The 24,986-nt window shown below is 42.6% G+C and overlaps 1 protein-coding gene across 1 annotated transcript; it reads left to right on the forward strand.

Moving 5' to 3' along the window:
• Window positions 1-773: 773 nt before the first annotated feature.
• LOC120644842 (cysteine-rich receptor-like protein kinase 28) lies at window positions 774-6,409 on the forward strand. The gene is made up of 8 exons (XM_039921575.1): window positions 774-805; window positions 1,023-1,157; window positions 1,249-1,504; window positions 1,608-1,836; window positions 1,928-2,078; window positions 2,182-2,409; window positions 5,033-5,486; window positions 6,157-6,409. The coding sequence occupies exons 2-7, from the start codon at window positions 1,053-1,055 to the stop codon at window positions 5,441-5,443; spliced, it is 1,380 nt and encodes a 459-aa protein (XP_039777509.1). The 5' UTR covers window positions 774-805; window positions 1,023-1,052; the 3' UTR covers window positions 5,444-5,486; window positions 6,157-6,409.
• Window positions 6,410-24,986: the final 18,577 nt, after the last annotated feature.

Below are 24,986 nucleotides of genomic sequence, written 5' to 3' on the forward strand. Positions count from 1 at the left end.
ACGCAGGATGCGCTGCATCGAGCCCCTCGCGCTGCGTGATCGTGTGCCTTCGTGTGTTGGCCTTGAATTTGCGAAATCAGTTTTAAAATGCAGATGTGGGTTGTTAAAGAATGTTGCATCAAACCGCGGCATATGCTGGTGCTTTTTTTTTGCCTTATGTGAAATTCTAGTTTATTTGTGAGATTCGATAAATTTCAGTTGTTGTAGGTCACTACATTGCTACATCTCTGTCTCATTTCTCTGACCGCAAACAGTGCTGAATTCTACCTTTTTTTTTCTCTCACACGCCTTCCGTCATTCAGTGGATTATTACAGATTTGTTAGAATGTCTACTCGAACAAGGCTTCAGTCAGCCTGCTAGTTCGCAAAGCAGTTGATGAAGATCTGCCATGCTCCGCTATTGCTGGACTGGATATTTGTGTCTTTTCCTAACCAATAAATCCACGGCAAATATATTTAATTGTCAGTTTTACCTACATATATGTGGCTCGCACAGTTTATGGGTTAACTTTACCTGTACACAGATTGGTACTCTATTGGCCTTGAGATATCGCATATGGTATCGACAAAATATGAGTAAAGAATAAAAAAAAAAGATACATAGTTAATTCCACATGTTCCATCATTCGGCGTTTCATCATTGGCCAGAAGATCCAGAATTTCACAGCTTTTGGCTAGCTGCTCTGGAGTCAAAGTCAACAGTATTTGTTTATCAACGTTGTACCTCGACCCCCTTGGTATATATAAACGTTTACCAACAGTTGCCAAGGAGCAGACCACTCTTCTCTCTGCCATTGCTTTCTTGGTAAGTTCTATTCCTGCTTAGCTTCTTTGTGCACAAGGTAAATCATGTGTGAAGATTGGTATCGATGGCCAATAGTTTTTTGGTAGATGTCAAAGTATTTGTCCAAATTACAAGCATTTCGTGGTAACAGTTTCAATCTGTTGTCCCCTTCCCCCTAACATGTTTATTTGTTAGACATATTCTTTGTGAATGTTAAGCGAAAGAGTTTTCCTCTCAGGAAGAAGATCCAACATAAGTGTGCGCGAAGATGTCTGATGACATGGATTTTAAACTCCACGTTCTTGAAGACATAACGGACAACTTTTCGGAGAAGTACAGAGTTGGTAGTGGTGGGTATGGAGATGTTTACAGGGTACGAGTACTCATTATATTTTCTGTAGGATTTAATGATAAACAACTACGGACTGGAAGTTCTGATCTATATCAACAAGTGGTTTTGGCAGGGGTTGTACAATGGCAAAGAGATTGCAGTGAAGAAGCTTCATCAGTTGCAAGGGCTTGATGATAAGGAATTTGACAATGAATTCCGTAACCTTCGCAAGGTCCACCATGAGAATGTGGTAAAGCTGGTTGGCTACTGTTACGAATTAAAGAAAAAATATGTTGAACACAAAGGGAGCACAATTTTAGCCACAGTTATGGAGCGTATTCTCTGCTTCGAATATATGCATGGTGGAACTATTGATAACTACATAAAAGGTATGATGATTGATGGAACTCGGTATTACCCACTTGGCCACTTTTTAGCATACGAACATAAGTGATTTCTCGCTTTAAATGTTTTTATTTTTAAATTTTGCAGATGACTCTTGTGATCTTGATTGGCCCACATGTTACCAAATTATCAAAGGAACATGTGAGGGCATAAATCATCTTCATACTGCCTACGAGAAACCTATTTTGCATATGGACTTAAAACCTGCTAATATTTTGCTGGACAAGAATAAGAAGGCCAAAATTGCAGATCTTGGTTTGTCTAAACTCGTTGCTTCAACAAAAACCTATAAAACAGAGATTCTCAAAGGGACACAGTAAGTTTTAAGCCAGATATCTGGTAGTTCTTTAACACAGTTCTGTGTGTATATACTTCACTAACCATATGATACTGATGATACGATGCAGCGGCTACATGCCACCAGAATATGTGGATAGTGGTTTTGTATCAAAAAAGTTTGATGTCTTCAGTCTTGGAGTTATAATTATAAAACTATTGGATGGAAATTTGGGTCGCACCCGTTCTTCTCAAATGAGCACCGAACAGTATATTCAGCATGTACGAAAAATTATGACGAATTATTGACATTTTTCACATAATTTTATATATGTATTCTTGTTTGATGTTTATAATTTCCTAACTTTATGTGACGATTAAACAGGTTTGTGAAAACTGGAAGAAAAGGCTGCAGGAAATGCCCAGGCATCCATATAAGGAAGTAGGAAGCCTACAAGTGAAGAAATGTGTCCAAATAGCCTTAAGATGTGTGGAAGATGACAGGAACAAAAGGCCTTCTTTAAAGGATGTTGTTGATGAGCTGGAACAATTAGAAGCAGAAATTAAGAAATTATTACTACCATCTGTTGAGTCGAACGATCTGATTGTCCAGGTACACAGTCATTCCAATCGAATACAGATGCACATACATGATTAAGATGCACCATTATTTGTACGAAAATTTAAGAAAAAACAAATGTTTTGCTTTTTTTGCGGGGAAAAGAGAGCTTTATTTATTAACTAGATAGAAGGGTTACAATCGTTTGCAATGGTGAACAAATGTTTTGTGTTATAGATATTTTATGAAATAAAATGTTTATAGATGAGAACGACTTCCACGGCTGCGTCCGATGAAAAAACAGTGGCGGTGATTCAACGTCAGAAAACCAACAACCTTTGACTTCGACCAACGGCGTTAGCTGGGGCACGCACATGTTTCTGACACATGATAGGCTGCTGGGTAGCTGCGGGTGGCTGGGTCGCGGGTACGGTGTCCTTTATCTCAGCTAGAACATCAGTCCCGCTTTGCGCGCCCTATCATGAAACGTATAAACGAAAGCAAATTTCAAATATATCCTTTGCATAATAAAGCAGTTTGTTTCAATTGCATTGATGTATTATAACCATTGAAGAGACCGGTGTATGCTAAATTGAGGAGTGATGCCATGATCTGGCCCTAGAGACGGTCTCACACAAAGAAAAAAATCATAACCTTTTCATATGATCTTGGATGAATACAAACTTTATACTAAAACTGTAGAGCTTGACGATATCTAAAATTTTATAGTTGATAACTTTTATATTTAAGGTCATTTAATGGTCAAAAATTTTATAAGTTCTCTAATTTTAAAATCTACAAGTTTTTATTTGTTTTCAAACAACCTCGGATGTAGAGTAGTTTCATATCAAAATTGTAGTGGTAAGATCTAAAACTTTATATTTTATACAATAATCATTTAAGACCATTTAGAATCACAATGCAAGATCATTTACTAGTTATGACCCATATGTGGCTACGACTATACACTATCTCATACAACTCAACTTATGTTTCGAAGTTTCCACAATCTTAACTTTTATATACATTAAAATTTATTTGACATATTTTGTTATATCTATAGTTCACAATATCAATAGTGTAGAAGTTTCACTTTTTATTTGTTCTGCTATATTTAAATATTTAAATGAATTTTCAAAATAAACTAAAAAACTTTTTTAGGGGTGTGTGATGACATCACCTGCCCCTAGAAATGGACTTCTAGCAGTAGGTGATGGCGTCACTACCCCCACAAATCGAGTTCAGAGTTAATATATAAGAATAGCATATCTCATAGTGTTACAAGTGGTTGTGCAATATGGTGGAAAGTACGGTACGCTTGAGGTAAGCGGTTCGAACCCCGATTTACACAAACATGCATATTTTGTCCAAAAAATAGTACCACGGTAGTAGGGGGGCTTGTGGTGGTGGCCAGTTGGGTGTGATACTTTTTCTTTTTTATTTTGTTGTTTTCAACATTTTCTAATTTTTCATTTTCTAGAAATTGATTTGTAGGGGCGGATCATGGCGCCACCCGCCCCTACGTGCATTTGTAGGAACTGGCATGTTACCTGTAACTACAAATCGGTTTTGAGCTGCGAGAACTAGAGGCGGGTACTGCACCTATTCCTAAAAATATGTTTTTACTTGTCCCTAAAAATCTTTTTTTTAGTAGTGTTGCGTCAGTTAGAAATGTTGTTTTTCATGTGAATTCAAAATGTATTGGATTCAGGAATTACCTTTCTAATTGGATGGAACATGTTGTCATTGGTGATGGAGGTAAGAGAGAAAATGAGAGATGGACATAACGAGCAGCTAGGTGAGAGATTTAGTCTTGGGACTAAATTTAAGTCCCATCACGTTTGGTTACGTTGTAGGGACTAAATGCAGGTTTGCAAAGACCCTTATACCCCTGATCATTTTAATGTGGGTGCGGAAGGGAGGGGAGCTGGAGATGCAATAAATATAGAAGGTACCCCAGTCAAAAGCACCTTTCAGCTCACATAACCTTATTGGGGCGGTAGGGTTTCCTTCAGCGGCGCCTGAGAATTTTTTTTTCCTTTGCCTCCCTACGAGTTTTATCACCCCTAGGGAACGTGTCCTTCTGGCTCTGACATGGCTGAGCTCGCCCGACTCCTCCCGACGAAATTGCTGAGTTCCTAGGGAAAGGAAAGTTTCCCTACGGTTATGAACCATGGTTCTGGAGAAATTATATATCCCTAGGGTTGCAAAATGTTTCCTAGAGAAAGGAAAAAGCCCTAAGGAAACAGGTGAATTCTAGTAGTGTTACAACTTTGGGACTTATGAACCTTTGGTCCTAATAAGTCACCATGTTTGGAACTTTAAGGACTTATTAGAACCAAACATAGTATCTAAATATAAGCAAGTGCAAATCAAACAGGCCCTTAGTAGTCCTTGGAACCCACGCCCACTCTCTTTCTCTCCCTCTCCCTCAACAATGCTAACGACGTCAGGTTGGGCACCTGTCGCCATGTGCACCAAATATTTTCCATTAATAGATACAAGCTTTTCGTTATATTATTGGATAGAAATCTGAACTGATTTCAACAAAATGATGCAGTATGTAATTAAGCTATTACATCCAGCTGCTCTACTTCAACAATTAAGTTTACTTCAATATATGTTAGCTCGGCAAGGCCGCGCGCACGAATTTACACTAATCCCTTTATCCTTGCAGAGAAGCTGTGACTCCAACGTTCTTGCAGTAGATCCAACCATGGAGCTGCGCTTCCTATTCGAGCCAAGGAAGGACGTATCATGCTGCCTGCAGCTAACCAACATGACTGATGGATTCCTTGCATTTAATATAAAGATCGACAAAACAAAGTACACGACACAGCCCAGCAAAGGAATGATACCACCATGCTCCAAGCGCTATGTCTCTGTGACATTGCTAGCACAGGACGATGCACTTCCGAGTAAGCAGTGCAATGACATGTTCCTTGTGCAAAGTGCTAATGTCGGCAAGGACCTGACAACCAATGAGATCAATGAAGACTTCTTCAAAGAAGCAATGAAGGGAAAGGTGGTGGATGTGGTGAAATTGCCGATTGTTTATGTGGCATTGGACCAGATTTCTTGCTCATAGTTACCTAAGAGGAGCTGGAGATCCTCCAAGTCCAACGTCTATGGTAAATTACTTGACATTATTTGCTGATATGTAGTGGAAAAAATATAAGATCTGAATTTTTGTGGGAAAAAATATCATCTGTTTCGGAAATTAAGGGAGTATGTAACATGTGTCGACTTTCGTGGCATGTTTGGCTATATGTTATTGCCAGGCTAGTTTTAGAAGCGACATTGAAAGAACTTTGAAAAGACATCAAGATCTGATCTATGGGGGCCTGGTAAGGTTCATTTGGCACCAGACTGCTAATGAACGGTTTTTCCACAAATACAAAACACAAAAGCATACAAATGTAAGTGAAGATGCTTGTTTGTATTCTTGTTATGAAAAAAATGAAATTAACAAAACACGCAACCTGATCACAAAAACAAATTGGCAATTTCGTTGCTCTAGTGAAAACATGAATAATTACGAATTTAATATACTTTTACTTATTATTACAAAGAACATAGTGAATTGCGCATATTAATTTCAAGTTGCACTTTCTGATTTTCAAAAAAAAAAGAATTTTCTGCCTTCGTTGAAAAACAAAACAAGAAGTCTTGTGACAGTTGGAGTATCAGGAATGAGGTGCGAAATTTGGAAAGCACAGATCGCTGCTTGCTTCAACATCAAACCTAACTGCTTGCTTCAACACTTTTTTTGACCCAACTGCAACGTCTGTTTTGATGCAGATCATGGTGGCAGCAGACGGAAGAGTGCTGCAATAGAAGCCAAAATAAAAGTAGAAGTGAGATCTTCAATGCACATCACTGATGGCTACCTATGTATGGTGCTGTGCCTTGAGAACTGATTAATTCATTTTGGTTTACAACATTTCTTTTCGATTTGTTTTCAATAAGGCTTTCGTTTGTAGCTGCTACTCCTGTTGTTTGTGAAATTTACGTGAGACGGTTGAACATTTTATAGCTTTTATCATTTAATCCATGTTGAAAGACCTCTTAGTGGGAAGTTCTTCTACACAGTCGTGTGAAAGTACATTCTTTTATACGACGAAATGAAACTATCACAGATGCTACATCAATCAAACATGCACATATATAGCTGCACTACTACAAAAGAAAACATTAATGGCGACCTTTTGAAAACCAATCCAAAGCAGGCAGAATTTTCAACCGCCTCGATTAATGCCTAGCATTAACCGTGCCGGTCATTTTTTATTAACCAACGTGGTTAGAACAACCGCCTAGCAAAATATATTAACTGAGGTGGGCATTGCAACTCAACCGCCTCATAAATCAGGCCCAGCCCGCTAGCCCGAAAAGCACAGTTACAAATACATATATAATTACTCCCTTCCCAAAAACCCTATCTTTCCTCTTATTTTTCCCCCACCCGCTGTACAAGCAGGCGGCGGCCCCTCTGTAAGCATCTAGGCCCTCTAGGTATATTTCGGTGATTAATGACAACCATTATTGTGACTAATGAGTTTGTGCAGCTTAATGAAACATTATCGCTCATTTGGTCATATGTCAAAAGAGGCTCCTAAATTTCATTATTCAAAAAGGCGATCTCGGTTTTCAACTCAAATATATATCAAGACTAAGGATCTTTCTAGTCCTAAGTGTGGTAAGGTTGAGAAGGACACTTAGGTTAGTATAGGTTTTATAGTTTTGTAGTGATCGCACTATTAAGAGGGGTTAAGGTCAAGTAACTTGAGCTTGGACATGATCAATAAAAAATGGATGCACACTATGGTCACTCAGGCTCTAAAGAAGTTCAAATAAGTGGTTTTCAGCTTATATCTCAAGAATATTTGGATTTCACTCAAGACTCAAATCAGAAAAGGCAAAATCAGAAAAAGTCTATACACCGGTTTAACCAACGCTTCCATTTTTCTATACGTTGGTTAAACGCAGTTAGCAGAGTCTGGACAAGTCTATACACCGATTAAACCGACGATATTTGAAATTGACGTCGGTGCATTTACCCAGTGAGTTGGTTTTTCCAGGGATTTCAGAAGTTATACTCACTGGTTAAACCGACGATGGATTTGCCCAGAGACTTGGTTTTTTAGTTGATCAGTGGACAACTACACTCACCGGTTAAACCGATGATACGTCGGTTAATCTGCCCAAGTTGTAACGGCTAGTTTTCCAATTGGGCAGTTTACATTCATCGGTTAAACCGACGCTGGCTATTGGAGGTTCGTCGGATTAACCGGCGCTAAGCAGTTTTCTAGCAGCTTTTCTCCAACGGCTCTATTCGTGTGAGCTGCCTATATATACCCCTCCAATGGGTCATTTTGAGCTCTCTTGACACCAGGCAACATTCATACACTATACTATTGTTGAGAGCCACCTTGAGCTTCATCTTCCACACATTTGTTCATTCAATCATTCAAGAAGCAAGACTAAGGACTTGAGTAGAGAGAAGCTTGTGTGCATCCGTTCTTGGTGATCGGTTCTTGTTCAAGTGAAGACCCTAGCTTATTACTCTTGGTGATTGGTAGCACCTAGGCGATCTTGGTGATTGAAGGTGTTTCTTCCGGAGCTTGCCAAGGTTTGTGGGAGCCCGAAGAAGTTTGTACGTGGCTTGAGCTCCACCACGCCGGGATGGTGAACGGAGACTCTTAGTGAGCGCCCAAGTCTCGGTGACATGGGAGGTGACAAGACTCTTAGTGAGTGTCACAACATGGATTAGGGGTGTGTGCCAACACATCGACACCACGGGAAAAAAAATCCGGTTGTCTCTTGCCCACTATTTCATTTCAAGCACTTACTTTCTTGCAATTATTCATGTGCTTGACCTTAGAGATCATAACTTATCTCTACCTTGCTTAGTTTCATATCTTGTTGTATCTTTGCTAGCTTGTGTAGTTTGCTTTGTTAGCCGGTTGGTGAATTGAGCCTTACTAGCATTGCATAGGTTAAGGTTGTTTTAATTGTTTTAGAATTTTGAAAAAGGCCCAATTCACCCCCCCCCCCCTCTCTTGGTCCATCGATCCTTACAATTGGTATCAAAGCCTCGTTGTTCATTTGGATCATTAGGCTTCACCGCCTAGAGCTATGGCCAAGATGGGTGGTTCACCGCCTCACTTCGAGGGCAAGAACTTTGCTTATTGGAAAGTTCGCATGGCCGCATACCTTGATGCGATTGCCCCCGAAGTATGGTTGGCAACAAAAACCGGTTTCACCGGAACTCCCACCACGGAACAACTCAAGTGGAATGCAAAGGCTAGAAATGTAATTTTCGAAGCCATTAGTGAGGAAGTCTTTGCTAGAGTAAATGGCATGGACTTAGCAAGTGATATTTGGAAAGAGCTAATTGAAATTCCTGAAGGCTCCACAAAAGTCCGTGAACAAAAATATCACTTGTTTAGAGCTAAGTATGATTCCTTTAAGATGCTAGCTCATGAAAATTGCAATAATATGTATTCTCGCTTGAATGTCATTGTCAAGGACATTAATGCTCTTGAAGTTTCTAAAATTGACAGTGGCTCCATCAACCGCAAGATTCTCATGCTCCTTCCGAAGCCCAAGTATAATATCATCAATGCTATGCTTCAAAAGGAGAATCTTGATACGATGGAAGTGGGAGAGCTTGTGGGCGAAATTCGCGCTCATGAAATAGGTATCCTTGGTATGTCCGAAAAGCCAACTACAAGCAAGTCAATCGCTCTCAAAACCAAGGCAAACAAGCCCCGCAAGCTCAAGACGATCAAGCAAGAATCAAGCTCAAGCAATGAAGAAGAAGATCATCATGAAAGCTCATCCGATGATGAAGAAGATGGAGAACTTGCTCTCATGATGAGAAAGTTCACACGCTTGAGCGACAAGATAAACAAGAAGGGTTACAACTTTGACCCCAAAAGAAGAATGTTCCGGCCAAGGGAAGATGTCAAGTACAAAATATGCTACAATTGTGGATAAAAAGGCCACATCTCTCCCAATTGTCCCAAGCCGGACAAGAGAAAGAAGGACAACAAAAGCAAACATCGCCATGATTCAAGCGATGATGAAGAGGATGAAAAGAAGAACAAAACCAATAAGCTTGGGAAGAAGAAGAGCCATGACAAGAAGACCAAGCTCTTCCCAAAGAACAAAGGCCACACCAAGAGAAGCTTCTTGGTGGAAAAACAAGAGTGGGTGACCGATGTCTCATCAAGTGAAAATTCAAGTGATGAAGAAGACATCGTCACCATCGCCCTCACCAATGAAGAATCACCGCTACCTCCGTCTCCCATGTGCCTCATGGCAAAAGGTAACACAAAGGTATGTGAGGTGGATAGTGACAATGATAGTGATGAAGAGCTTGACCCTTATGAGTTTACTAACCTCATTAATGAGTATACATCCGTTATCAAGAGGGAAAAGGGCAAAGTCAAGATTCTTGAGAGAACTCATGCCAAGTTAGAGCTTGCCCACTCCGATTTGCTTGGCAAGTAAAATGACTTGCTCAAAAAGCATAATGAGTCACTTGTACTTGCTAAGCAAGTTGAAGATAGTCACAAAAAGCTTAAACAAGAGCATAGGGAGTTGGCTCACAAATATAACGAACTTGAATTTGCCTATGAAGCAATTGACCCAAGTCTTGAGAACTTTGTCAATGAAACCATTGAAAAGGTCAATGCTTCTACTTCATGTGATGACCTACTCATTAATGCAAATGCTACTAATATTGTGCCCGAGCTTGCTCCTTCTAGGGAAAAGGAATTGATGGATCAAGTGGCAAGCCTCAAGAGTAGTGTGGAGAAGCTCTCAAGAGGAGAATACATCCACAAGGAAATTCTGTTCAACAATGCTCGTGACTATGGTAAGAGAGGTCTTGGTTCATTTCCGGAGCCAAATCAAGGCACTACTCCTTCTCCGGAGATCAAGACTAGCTTCATCAAGGAAGTTGGTTCATATTGCCAACATTGCCAAGTCACCGGGCACCACACTAGGGAGTGCACCTTACCATCACGTCCTCTTCCCACTTTACCAAAGAATTACTCATCAATGTTTCAAAATAACCATTTTCTTTTGAGTAAAGTGAAGGGCAAGGTGAAGGCCAAATTCATTGGCAAAATTACTAAGGAGTCAAAGAAGAAGCTCCCCAAGCAACTTTGGGTCCCAAAAGCTCTTGTCACACATGTGCAAGGCCCAAAGCTTGTTTGGGTTCCAAAAACTCAAAAGTGAATTCTCATGTGTGTAGGTGAACTACAAAGCCGGTGGAAAACATTGGGTACTTGATAGCAGTTGCTCTCAACACATGACCGGCAATGATAGCATGTTCACCTCTCTTGAAGACCCCGGCGATCATGAACATGTCACCTATGGTGATAACTCAAGGGGAAAAATCTTAGGTTTGGGTAGAATAGCTATTTCAAAAGATTTATCTATTTCTAATGTCTTGTTTGTAGAAGCACTTAGTTTTAATCTTATTTCGATTGCTCAATTATGTGATCTTGGACTAACGTGTACCTTTGACAAGAATAGTGTTGTAGTAACTCTTGAAGAAAACAAGTCATTGGTATTCACGGGGTTTAGGCATGGCAACATTTACTTTGTGGATTTCTCTTCAAAGCAAACAAGCACCATGACATGCCTCTTCACCAAGTCGTCTCTTGGGTGGCTTTGGCATAGAAGAATTGCTCATATTGGGATGAGCAACCTCAAGAAAGCCCACAAGAGAGGGATGATCACCGGCTTGAAGGACGTCACATTTGACAAGAACAAATTATGTAAAGCATGTCAAGCCGGGAAGCAAGTTGCAACACATCATCCCATCAAGACTATGTTGTCTACCTCCAAGCCGCTCGAGCTACTACACATGGATCTTTTTGGTACAACTATATACAAGAGCATTGGTGGTAACCTCTATTGCCTAGTAATTGTTGATGATTTTTCACGCTATACTTGGGTCATGTTTCTAGGCGATAAGGGTGAAACTCCGGAAGTCTTCAAGACATTTGCAAGAAGAGCTCAAAGGGAGTACAACTCCCCAATTGTGAAGATTCGGAGTGACAACGGCACCGAGTTCAAAAATATGAAGATTGAAGAATGGTGCGATGAAGAGGGCATCAAGCATGAATTCTCCGCCACCTACATGCCTCAACAAAATGGAGTGGTGGAAAGAAAGAACAAGACTCTAATCACTCTAGCAAGAGCAATGTTGGATGATTATGGCACGTCCGAGAAGTTTTGGGCGGAAGCAATCAATACGGCGTGTCATGCATCCAACCGAGTGTATCCCCACCGACTCCTCAAGAAAACTCCGTATGACCTCATCACCGGGAAGAAACCAAATATATCCTACTTTCGATTCTTTGGTCGCAAATGCTTCATTTATAAGAAGAAAAGGCTCGGTAAGTTTGAAAGTAGATGTGATGAAGGTTTCTTTCTTGGTTATGCATCAAACTCCAAAGCATATAGAGTATTCAATCAAACCTCCGGGTTAGTTGAAGAAACATGTTATGTGGAGTTTGATGAATCTAATGGCTCCCAAGATGAGGTTGTTGGCTATGAAAATGTAGGAGATGAGGAGATTGATGAAGCTTTGAAGAAGATGTCCATTGGGGATATCAAGCCGGAAGAGGTGCATGAAGGCAATGATCAAGGGGGAGGATCTTCCTCATCTACACCAAGCACCTCCACGGCACCCCAAGTGGATAAAGATCAAGAAAAAGATGATCCACAACTTCAAGAAAATGTGCCAACGCCAACACCCCAAGTTCAAGAACAAGAAGAGCAAAATGTTCCACCACAAGCACAAGTTACTCATGATCCACCCCAACAAGCATCCACGCATGTACCGCTAGTGAAGCATGGTCGCATCACCAAGGATCATCCAATTGGTCAAATCATTGGTAGTCCTTCTAAGGGAGTAAGAACTCGCTCTAAGCATGCGTCATTTTGCGAACATTACTCGTTTGTTTCTTGTATTGAACCCACTAGCATAGAGGAAGCACTTGAGGACTCGGATTGGGTGATGGCCATGCAGGAAGAATTGAACAACTTCAACTGCAATGAAGTTTGGGTCCTCGAAGCTCCTCCGAAAGACAAGAACATCATCGGCACTAAGTGGGTCTTCCGAAACAAGCAAGATGAACATGGGGTGGTGATACGCAACAAAGAAAGACTTGTGGCAAAAGGGTTCTCTCAAGTCGAAGGTTTGGATTTTGGTGAAACTTTTGCTCCGGTCGCAAGACTTGAAGCTATCCGTATCCTTCTTGCTTACTCTTCACATCATAATATCAAGTTATATCAAATGGATGTGAAAAGTGCTTTCTTAAATGGCATTATTAACGAACTTGTTTATGTTGAGCAACCTCCCGGGTTTGAAGATCCGAGGAATCCTAACCATGTTTATAGGTTGCACAAGGCACTCTATGGGCTCAAACAAGCTCCAAGGGCTTGGTATGAGAGGCTTCGTGACTTCCTAATCATGCAAGGCTTCAAGATCGGGAGGGTGGACACCACATTGTTCACAAAAGACGTCAACGGGGATCTTTTCATTTGTCAAATTTATGTTGACGATATTATCTTTACCTCAACTAATGATTCACTAAGCCATGAGTTTGTTATCATGATGTCTAGGGAATTCGAGATGTCCATGATCGGCGAATTAACCTTCTTCCTTGGTTTTCAAGTCAAACAATTGAAGGAAGGGACATTCATCCATCAAGAAAAGTATACTAAAGATATATTGAAGAAGTTCAAGATGGATGAATGCAAGCCGATCAAGACACCCATGGCAACCAATGGGCATCTCGACTTGGATGTGGACGGTAAACCAGTTGATCAATCCCTCTATCGTTCTATGATAGGGTCTTTGCTTTACCTTACCGCATCTAGGCCCGATATAATGTTTAGTGTGTGCTTGTGTGCCCGCTTTCAAGCAAACTCAAAGGAATCACACCTCTCGGCTGTGAATAGGATCCTTCAGTATCTCAAGCACACCCCAAGCATAGGCTTGTGGTACCCCAAAGGAGCTAGCTTAGATCTCTTGGGATACTCGGATTCGGATTTTGCCGGAAGTTATGTGGATCGCAAGAGTACCTCCGGGGGTTGCCACTTGCTTGGGCGTTCTCTAGTTTCTTGGTCAAGTAAGAAGCAAAATTCCGTGGCTTTGTCCACCGCGGAAGCGGAATATATAGCGGCCGGTGCATGTTGTGCCCAAATCCTATATATGAAGCAAACCCTTTTAGACTTTGGTGTGAAACTAGATAGGATACCACTCCTTTGTGACAATGAAAGTGCCGTAAAAATTGCCAAGAATCCGGTTCAACACTCTCGCACAAAGCACATTGATATTCGCCATCACTTCTTGCGTGATCACGAAGCTAAAGTAGACATATCTCTTCAAGGTGTGAGATCCGAGGAGCAATTGGCAGATTTTTTCACAAAACCTTTAGACGAGAGTACTTTTGTTAGGCTAAGGAATGAGCTTAATATATTAGATGCGGCAAATGTCATGTAAGTTGCCATGTCATATAGAAAAATGCATACATATAAGACACTTGTCTAACCATAGTAAGATAGTGATGAGCAAGGGTCTAGCTAGAGGTGGTGGTCCACTTGTTTTCCTCTAGGCTTATAGAAAGGCTCATCATGAAGAAGCTTCCCGTGGGTTCAAACTTGACAAGTAGAATTTAAATTCTTGTTATGCATTCCTTGTCATATAGATGTGCACTTCATGTTTATTCTTCTTTCGCATGTGGTTGTAGCTTGCACCATCATTGCATGCGTAAGGGTCACAAAGAAGATCACTTGATGAAAATGTGACTTGTTTCATATACAAGATCTTAATTCATGAAAAGTGAAAAGAGCAAAGTGTTAGGTGCGTTATTGCCTATTGAGTCATGTCATGATGAGTTTGAAGCTCTCTATCTTCAATATTCCTATGACAAGGCTCATACATTTTATTTGGCGCTTTGTCTCGCTTTGCTGCTTTTCTTTGTATTCAAAAAGAAAAACTATTAAGCTAGTGTGCTATCCTAATTATTTTGAGGGGTAAAGTCACCTATTCAAGTCCATTAACTTGAGTTTAGTTGAATTTTATAAGTTTATTGGACTTAGCATAGAAGAGTAAGCTGAGTGAAGGGTTTCGGGTTCACCGGTTAAACCGACGTCTAATGGATCTCTACCCATCGGTTTAACCGGCGTTACTAAGTTTCTGTCTCAGCTCAGACAAACCAGGTGTTCAACCGGCGTATACAAATGTCAGAGCATCGAATCAACCGGTGAGCATAACACAGATCTGACCAAGCAATCAACCGGTGATAGCAGCGTTCAACCGGTGAGTTCAAAATGTATATCGTCGGATCAACTGGCATTCAGATGAATTTCTGCTGAGTCTCTGGTGAACTAAACCGATGCAATCGACCAGCGTTCTAAACCTAAGCATCGGTTTAACAGGCGTTAAGGAAAAATGTGGGGTCCACATGTCATATATGTGTCTTGTGCGCGCCGCCGGTTTCTCTTCTTTCTCTGTTTCCCCTGGTTCCTCCCGACTCAAGCCGCCGCCGCACTCGCCTGCACGCCGCCGTCGCCGCTCCGCCACAGTCGCCGCGCCCTGCATGCTCCACGCACCGTGCGCCATCCATGCCGCCGACCCAAGCCGCCGCCACGCGCAGCCTGCACCACCGCCGCTCGTGCTCCGTCCACGTGCGCACGCACCGCCCGTGCACCACCGCCACCAGCGCCGCCCATGCCGCCCGTGCGCCGCCGCCACCGAGCGCCTCCGCGCCGCCACCACTGCCACTCCGCGCCATCACCCACGCAGCAGCACTTCACGCCGCAGCCGCAGTCGCTCCGTGCTCATAGGGTGCTCGACATATTGCCCGAGCCGCTCCTTGCACTGCATACGCATCGCATTCGCGTTCCCACACTCTCGCGATACGATCTAGCCACCGCCAGTCGAGATGGGTCGCAAAAAGAGGAAGGGGAAGGAGGTCGTGGTCGAAAAGCCAATCCAAAAGCGGACTCGCGCAGAGAGAGAGGCCGAGAGGGCCGAGATGGTGGCCAAGGCCGCCGAGGAGCAGGCATCAGGCCGTGCTCGACCGTTCACGATCAGGGAGCAGCCAGCCAGGGGCAGAGGCAGAGGCAGAGGTATGGGCAGGGTCCGAGGTGCCAGGGCCACTACACAGCAGACCGAGGGTGATTCGTCTGAGGGGGAGCCAGCAGCTGCAGAGTCAGATGCAGATTCAGATGCAGCGCAGTCAGAGGAGTCTCAGGGGCAGAGTACTCAGGGGTCACTGACTCCACGACGATCTAGCCGCATGCGGCAGACGTCCCCAGCCACAGGAGCCTCGCCAGCGACCGAGCGTCGCACTGGACCGAGGACGCGAGGAGGTCACCAGCCACAGGAGCCTCGCAAGTCCATAGCTGCAGCAGCAGCAGCTCGCAGAGCCGAGGCCCTAGAGGCCGAGCGCGTAGTATTCCGTATGGACACTGTTGTGCATCTGGAGCCAGGTGTGCTGCTCCAGAACTTGACCAAGGCCAATGCGGCAAAGGTCAAGAGGCTCAGGTGGAGTGTGTCAGAGGAGGACTGGTTCCCCGTGACCCGTGACAGCAGGGTCGACCGTAGATTCTTGACACTTCTTCAGGCCAGCTTCTACGAGACCTATCAGAGGCGAGGGCACAGGATCCTCCCACACAGGGTGCTCGACTGGTTCTCACTGAGGACAGCTGCAGGGGGAGCAGATATCAGAGATCACTTTGCACATTTCAGAGGTCTGCCCAGGCTACTTCAGATTGAGCAGAATATGTATATCGAGGACTGGGTCAGAGTGTTCTATGCCACAGCCTGGATCGCTCCCGAGCGCAGAGCCGTACACTTCGTGTTTGGAGGCCAGGTTTTTTGTTTGTCCAGGGCGACCATTGCAGGGATTCTCGGAGTTGACTTGGTCAATGTCTCCCTGCACGAGATGGTATATGGAGATGCAGAGCAATGATTGGCGGGATTGCACCTTCTCACGAGGCGATCTCTTAGTGTTTCCGCCAGCTGTTTCCAGCCTTGTACGCCAGAGTCCCTAGCTTGCTAACCCCAGAGGCGTACACTGTTCACATGGCACTCCGGAGGACTCTGTTACCGAGGAGTGGCTACCCAAAGGGTTCACTGGCTTGCAGCAGCTGCTACTACTTCACATCCTCACTCTCGAGCCGTTTGATATAGTTGACTTTATTATAGCTGAGATCGAGGATGTGATCACTGACGGGATGGGGGTCGTGAGGCAGTTCCCTTATGCACACTGGATCAGCTATATCTGTTCTATGATTGTACCAGCAGAGTCACCTGTCAGCAGTGTCTACCGTCAGGATGAGGCTCCCTAGTTCCCAGTTTACCGTCCGACAGCTCCCCAGGACCGGAGGAGGGGCAGATAGGTTGAGAGAGCTGCTATGGCATAGCTATCACCTGAGGCACAGGCCCGAGTAGAACAGGAGGACGAGACACTTCTGGCAGCCGAGGCACAGCTTCCCGGAGGAGATGATGAGATTCACTGGTCTGAGCTTGAGTCAGACTCCTCCGAGGATGCCAAGTACTTTCCTGCAGCACCCGCCAGTCACGACCACGAGGCAGGAGGGTCCAGAGAGCTAGCTCACTCGTCACCCGCAGCTGCTATAGTTGCAGAGTCCCAGGTGACTCAGCCGTCCGAGCTTACCTCTCTTCTACAGCAGCTTGTCACTCAGCAGCGAGAGGATCGGATAGCACAGGAGGAGACCAGGAGAGCCCATGAGGACAGACGCTTAGTTTCAGCAGATGCAGCAGGGCATGATGGCGATGTTCGGGATGATCACACAATTGTACATTCACACCGGACTCGACCCGCAGCAGCCAGGCCTTCAGGGTGTTGGAGCACCTCAGCTTACAGTCACTCCAGCTCCAGCCCCTATTGTAGCTCCAGCTACTTCGGTGACACCAGAGACCACGTTCTCGATGTTCGCACTTCTTGGGTCTGCCGGTCGTCCGCTCTTCTCACCACTGCCAGCGACTACACTCTTCCAGGACTCACCGTCGGCAGTTCAGTCGTCGCCCTCTCCGTTGTACCACAGACACTACCTTCAGGGGGAGGAGGAGAGGAGTCCATAGTTCCGCAGTCGACACAGCCGGCAGCTTCAGCACTCACTACTTCAGATGTTGACATTTCTTCTGCTGAGCCGGTTACCACATCTACGGACCCTCTTCCAGGCAGTGCTAGCACGAGAGCCTCCACGACAGCTACACCCCCAGTCAGATCAGACCAGCAGCTCCCGTCCGTCACCGAGGGCTCTCCGTCTGACGACGACGACAACGACGATCCGGACCGCTTCCTCGCCGTGCCACGACAGCCAGATCAGTAGCTCGCCTTTTTGGTGCTTTGATGCCAAAGGGGGAGAAAGTTAGGGAGAGTTGGAGTCAGGGGGAGGGTAGAGTTAGAGAGAGCTCGTAGTTGCAGGACTTTGATGTTTTATCATATCATTTGATGTTAGTTCATGGATATGTACATTTGACTCTTGAGTATGCTGTGGTTTGAGACATATCTATGAATTTCGTTTGAGCCGTTGAGTTCCTTGGTTCTTTTTTCGAGTTTGCTTGTGTTTATCCTATTTATCTTTCTCGCTCTCTCGTTATTGTGTTGTTTGTGTTGTCATCAATCACCAAAAAGGGAGAGATTGTAAGCATCTAGGCCCTCTAGGTATGTTTCGGTGATTAATGACAACCATTATTGTGACTAATGAGTTTGTGCATCTTAATGAAACATTATCGCTCATTTGGTCATATGTCAAAAGAGTCCCCTAAATTTCATTATTCAAAAAGGCGATCTCGGTTTTCAACTCAAATATATATCAAGACTAAGGATCTTTCTAGTCCTAAGTGTGGTAAGGTTGAGAAGGACACTTAGGTTAGTATATGTTTTATAGTTTTGTAGTGATCGCACTATTAAGAGGGGTTAAGGTCAAGTAACTTGAGCTTGGACATGATCAATCAAAAATTGATGCACACTATGGTCACTCAGGTTCTAAAGAAGTTCAAATAAGTGGTTTTCAACTTATATCTCAAGAATATTTGGATTTCACTCAAGACTCAAATCAGAAAAGGCAAAATCAGAAAAAGTCTATACACCAGTTTAACCGACGCTTCCATTTTTCTATACGTTGGTTAAACGCAGTTAGCAGAGTCTGGACAAGTCTATACACCAGTTAATCCGACGATATTTGAAATTGACGTCGGTGCATTTGCCCAGTGAGTTGGTTTTTCCAAGGATTTTAGAAGTTATACTCACCGGTTAAACCGACGATGGATTTGCCCAGAGACTTGGTTTTTTAGTTGATCAGTGGACAACTACACTCACCGGTTAAACCGATGATACGTCGGTTAATCTGCCCAAGTTGTAACGGCTAGTTTTCCAAATGGGCAGTTTACATTCATCGGTTAAACCGACGCTGGCTATTGGAGGTTCGTCGGATTAACCGGCGCTAAGCAATTTTCTAGCAGCTTTTCTCCAACGGCTCTATTCGTGTGAGCTGGCTATATATACCCCTCCAATGGGTCATTTTGAGCTCTCTTGACACCAGGCAACATTCATACACTATACTATTGTTGAGAGCCACCTTGAGCTTCATTTTCCACACATTTGTTCATTCAATCATTCAAGAAGCAAGACTAAGGACTTGAGTAGAGAGAAGCTTGTGTGCATCCGTTCTTGGTGATTGGTTCTTGCTCAAGTGAAGAACCTAGCTTGTTACTCTTGGTGATTGGCAGCACCTTGGCAATCTTGGTGAATGAAGGTGTTTCTTCTGGAGCTTGCCAAGGTTTGTGGGAGCCCGAAGAAGTTTGTACGTGGCTTGAGCTCCACCACGCCGGGATGGTGAACGGAGACTCTTAGTGAGCGCCCAAGTCTCGGTGACATGGGAGGTGACAATACTCTTAGTGAATTCACAACGTGGATTAGGGGTGTGTGCCAACACATTGACACCACGGGAAAAAAATCCGGTTGTCTCTTGCCCACTCTTTCATTTCAAGCACTTACTTTCTTGCAATTATTCATGTGCTTGACCTTAGAGATCATAACTTAGCTCTATCTTGCTTAGTTTCATATCTTGTTGTATCTTTGCTAGCTTGTGTAGTTTGTTTTGTTAGCCGGTTGGTGAATTGAGCCTTACTAGCATTGCATAGGTTAAGGTTGTTTTAATTGTTTTAGAATTTTGAAAAAGGCCCAATTCACCCCCCCCCCTCTTGGTCCATCGATCCTTACACCCTCCTCCCTCTCTCTCTCCATTCACCGACACGGCGCCACGGCGGCGTGCGGCACGCCGGCGCATGGCATGGTTTTGTGGAAGTGGTTTTCTAGTTTTTCTTCAATTCATATTAAAGAAGATCAAGCATCACTACGGGAATCGGCTCTTTTGCCTTGTGCCACGGCACACGGCAAAGGCCAAAATACCCACCGCAAACCCTTTGCCGTGTGTTGCACACGGCAAATAGTCGTCGACAAAGAGGCCCTTTGCCGTGTGCCATTTATCAGGCACATGACAAAGAGTTTGCCGAGTGCCAAAAAAACACACGGCAAAGAATTTTTCAGAAAACTGATTTTAAAATAAGAAACAAAAAAAATTTAATTTGCGGAGGACTCCACCGGTCAGCCACCTGCCCATTCCACCAAAGTCGCAAATCACAACTGTTTTCGTGCACATTGCACATCTAACCTTCTCTACCACTACACCACACACTCAGTTTTGTCTATACTTCATTTTCTTTTCCCATATACTATACTAAATCGAGTCTAAATTGCTTGATTGAGACCCTAAATGATTTCAAATTAAAAAGTTGCCAACTACAAAGTTTCATAACTTTTTGACATCTACAACTTTCGTTTTGTAAGTTTCTCCATCCAAAATCGTTTACGAAATTTGAAGTTCACTTTGCCGTGTGCCTTTATCTAGCACACAGCAAAACTATTTTTTTATTTTTTGTTTCCTTCTTTTTTTGTTCTTTTTGTTTCCTTCTTTTTTATTCTTCCAAATTGATTACCATGCACTTTGAATATACCTTATCAAATTCAGTCAACTATATGTACTTAACTTTTCTACTCATATTATTGTGTTATTTTATGGAGTTATAGATCAAAATTCAATTTATGTAAATTCTATAATTGCACTTGATACATTAAAATTATCAAATGCTTCCAAAAAATTACCAAAATTTTACACGAAATAATATATATTGTCTATTGACTATAAAAAAATTTGAAGTCCAATTCAAATTTGGTCATCACTTCCACTCCAAACCTAACCGCATCCTTCTCAACTCTCTGATTCTTCTTCGTAGATGTTTCCATTTATAAGCATTGTACGTGACAAAATTGCAAAACCCACTCCAATGTTTACCACAGTCTCCACATATGATATCATGTGATATTGACAAATCTCATAATTTTCAGACTTCAATTGATTTTTTTAGAATTTTAAAATCATTCAAACACACGTTTGTGGTGGTATTTCCTAGACAAAATGTTTGCAATTTCTTTTCATTTGATAGGTAAGGCCTCAAACTATGTTAAATAACATGAATATCATTTTTTTAATTAATTTATTCTATTATTTGAATCACTTGCGGTTCAATTTGACTTGATTCAAAAAATTGCTTGAAATAAAATTAATTAGTTAAATATAATAAATAATTACAAAAATATATCAAATTTTAACATGGAGTACCACATGTTGTATGTGAAGAGTAGAAAAAGTTTCGAGGTGAGAAGACAAAAAAAAATTATTACTTTGCCGTGTGCCAAAATAAAACACACGGTAAAGTCTTGTGTCATAAAAAAACACACGTCAAAGTATTTCTTTGCCGTGTGCCAAAAAAAAGCACACGACAAATGATGACTTTGCTGATGTAAATTAGGCCCGATCTTCTGAGAGGTAGGGGTAATTTCGATTGGTGGAGTATGTGACGTTGGCAATCCGGCTTCTAATCAGACACGATTCGAAGTCCCACAACCGTTACACCGCTACTCCGTTGGTTATCAACCAAGAACAACTTGATTGACCTCGCCAAGAAAGCTTTTCCTGTAAGCGAATCAAAGAACACAAGCAAGAAAGTGTAAACACGCAATCTGAAATTGCAAATATGAATGAAGCGAAGGTAAAGTAGGGTTCAAGAACTCGATTCCAAAGGACTAATCGACACAGTGGAGGAGATCAAGAACGGGGGCCCTGATTCACAGCAAAAGGACTTGTTGTCACAGTTACAATGAAGAAGACAGTTTCTCGATGGAAAATCTGATCTAAACAAAACCCTAAACCCTAATGTGGTGGCGGCTGCTGATTATATGAGTGTTGGGGTGTGCATAACCCCCTAGCCACGTCCATCATGGACCCCAACACGATACACAGGCCAACAGCCCAAAAGATGGTGTTGCAGCAACTTGACAGATTCTAGACGTTCACTTGTTTCGACGATTTCCATCGACTCCGAACGAATTTGGGCCTCAAACCAGTGCCATTAGAAGCTCCTTGAAATTATCTTTCCATCCATATAAAGAACATCCAAAATAGACTCCGTATGTGGCATGGGCGTTGATTTTGGTGTGGGCTGCTCCTGGACTCCAAAACAGACTCGAACTCGACTTGGATTGGGCCTCCAACTCGGCTTGGCTGCCCTTGCTGGTCCACCACGCCTCCAATCTCCTCCCCAACGTCCTCTTCATCATCTCAATGGTTTCTAACAATAATTAAATCATTATGTAGTAATTTATTCTTAAATCCAGATGACAAATTTATTTGGAACGAGCTCACCTTATAATCAATGGTCGTATCTGAAGGTGTCGTGCTCTCATCATCCTCCCCTTCTTGAAAGAAAAGCCGTCCTCGACGCCGATTGTACTCGAAACTAATCCTGTAGGCTCTTTGATCTGAATCCACATGAGCTTTGTTAATACTATCCTGCAAAAAATTAGTACTAACAAAAGGCAGCATAGGAATAGATGGCGTATGATTATCAATAGTGTCGGATCCACTTTGTTGATTACAATCTTGAACAACAAAAGAAGAATTCAGATTTGTACAAATGTAAACCCGATGTATCAAATATTGTCCTTTGTTGTTATATTTACCAATAACATGATATGTATGTCTAGACAACCATGGCAAATCAGCACAGATAAAGAGTTTCACCTTTAAATTACTTAGATTACACAAAATATCAAATTCAATGTAACCCATGGTATGTAAAGAAGACAACAATTTCATCTCATCTGTATCACTAGCAACATCAATCACATTTGTAAATTCACCAAAAGCATGTGGTTCATTGCTCTCATGTTCATGATCAGGTAAGTCATCTTTATCACAGAGAATATGGAGCAAATCATCTTGTGACAAAGATAAATCAGGAGTTGGTCCCACTAATAGATGCTCTGTCATAGCATGATTGGAGGAAAAATTCAGCACATCAAAAGAAGCCTCACCATCCATGAGTGCAGCACCATGAGCATTACCTTTGCTCTCAATTTTAGCAGGAGTAATAGGTGCATTGTGAAGTGATGGCTATGAATTTTCACATGAGGATGTGAGCTCCTCATTTTTGTCCATGTCATCCTTGTCCTCTTGCTTTTGTTCAGAATCCTGCAAAAGGTTAGGTGGTGCAAGAGATACAACAATGGACTGATCCTCTAAGTTACGCACCTTGTCATATGAATTTAAAGCAGGAGGTGCATTAACAAAGGTTTCTCACATAAGAAGTTTTATATCATTCCAGGTTTGAGGTTTATCTGAAGAATCTAAAGAATCCCACCAAACTAAAGCTGAGTGTCGTAAAACACTGGATGCATTTTTTACCTTTCTCCTTGGACACATAAAGCGAGTAGCAAATATGTTATCTATGGCAATTTCCCACTCCATGTACACATCAGCACCAATGCCATCATAATTTGGTGGATATGAAGAAGATGTCATTGTTAGAAGATAGCAAAAGACAACACAAAAGTATTATCCCTATCAACTAGCAACTACTAGATAGTGGTGAAAGTGGAAAGCAATATCTTAAGCGGCTTACCACCGTCTTGCAAGTGTTCTTACCAAAGCCAACAGACGGCACAATCAGTTGTCAAGCTTGGGTGCGACAGTTGCAAGATGAACCTGTGCTGACAGAAGTATGTATGTGGAGTTTTGGGTAGCCACAATATGGTAGCAAGGAATATCAATAATTCAATTCAGAATTACAAGACTGAAAAGTAGTCCCAAACTAGCCTACGTTGCCGGCCTAAACTTGTATGAGATCTAGTTCAAGCAAGCAATGCATACAACTGAGCAAAGGGACTAAAAAATTGCGAGCACTTCTGAATTTTTTCTCTCTCCTTTCCTCTTTTTCTTTTGGGGTGCGGCATTTTTTTTTTTTTGCACCTCTTTGCCTTTTGCTTACTGATTTTTTGTTTCTAATAGCAGAAAATTCCACGAGAATTGTACCTTTACAGCCTAACACACCAACTCTTTCACTTTTCTTGACGTGTCTAGCGATAAAATCATACTGCTATTTTTTTCTGCACAATTTTGAACTAAATAGCAGCAGCCCTTAGAACCTTATTCCTTCATAAATTTACGTGAACTCACACAACAAAACTAAATGACTCAAACTGAACAACACAAGCCTAGACACGACAAACACAATGACACAGCGAGGGACTAAAATTCAGCAAAGCAAACTGAACTGAAAAATTGTGGGGGCACAAAGAGGTTGTAGGACAGCGGAAATATTTTTGTGGAACTTTTTTTTTGGACTATGGGTAATGAAAACAAGATGAATCTAAAGGGCACACGATAATATACCTCACGGTTAACCTGAATTCTGATACCACTTGATGTAAACTAGGCCCGATCTTCCGAGAGGTAGGGGTAAATTCGATTGGTGGAGTATGTGACGTTGGCGATCCGGCTTCTCATCAGACACGATTCGAAGTCCCGCAACCGTTACACCGCTGCTCCGTTGGTTATCAACCAAGAACAACTTGATTGACCTCGCCAAGAAGTCTTTTCCTGCAAGCGAATTGAAGAACAAAAGCAAGAAAGTGTAAACGCGCAATCGCGAAGGTAAAGTAGGGGTTCAAGAACTTGATTCCAAAGAACTAATCGACATAGTGGAGGAGATCAAGAACGAGGGCCCTGATTCACAGCAAAAGGACTTGTCGTCACAGTTACAATGAAGAAGACAGTTTTTCGATGGAAAATCTGATCTAAACAAAACCCTAAACCCTAATGTGGTGGCGGCTACTGATTATATGAGTGTTGGGGTGTGCATAACCCCCTAGCCACGTCCATCATGGGCCCCAACACGATACACGGGCCAACAGCCCAAAATATGGTGTTGCAGCAACTTGACAGATTCTGGACGTTCAATTGTTTCGACGATCCCCATCGACTCCGAACGAATTTGGGCCTCAAACCAGTGCCATTGGAAGCTCCTTGAAATTATCTTTCCATCCATATAAAGAGCATTCAAAACGAACTCCGTATGCGGCCTGGGCGTTGATTTTGCTGCGGGCTGCTCTTGGACTCCAAAACAAACTCGAACTCGACTTGGATTGGGCCTCCAACTCGGCTTG

Source organism: Panicum virgatum, chromosome 8K, assembly GCF_016808335.1.
Source record: "Panicum virgatum strain AP13 chromosome 8K, P.virgatum_v5, whole genome shotgun sequence".
NCBI lineage: Eukaryota > Viridiplantae > Streptophyta > Magnoliopsida > Poales > Poaceae > Panicum > Panicum virgatum.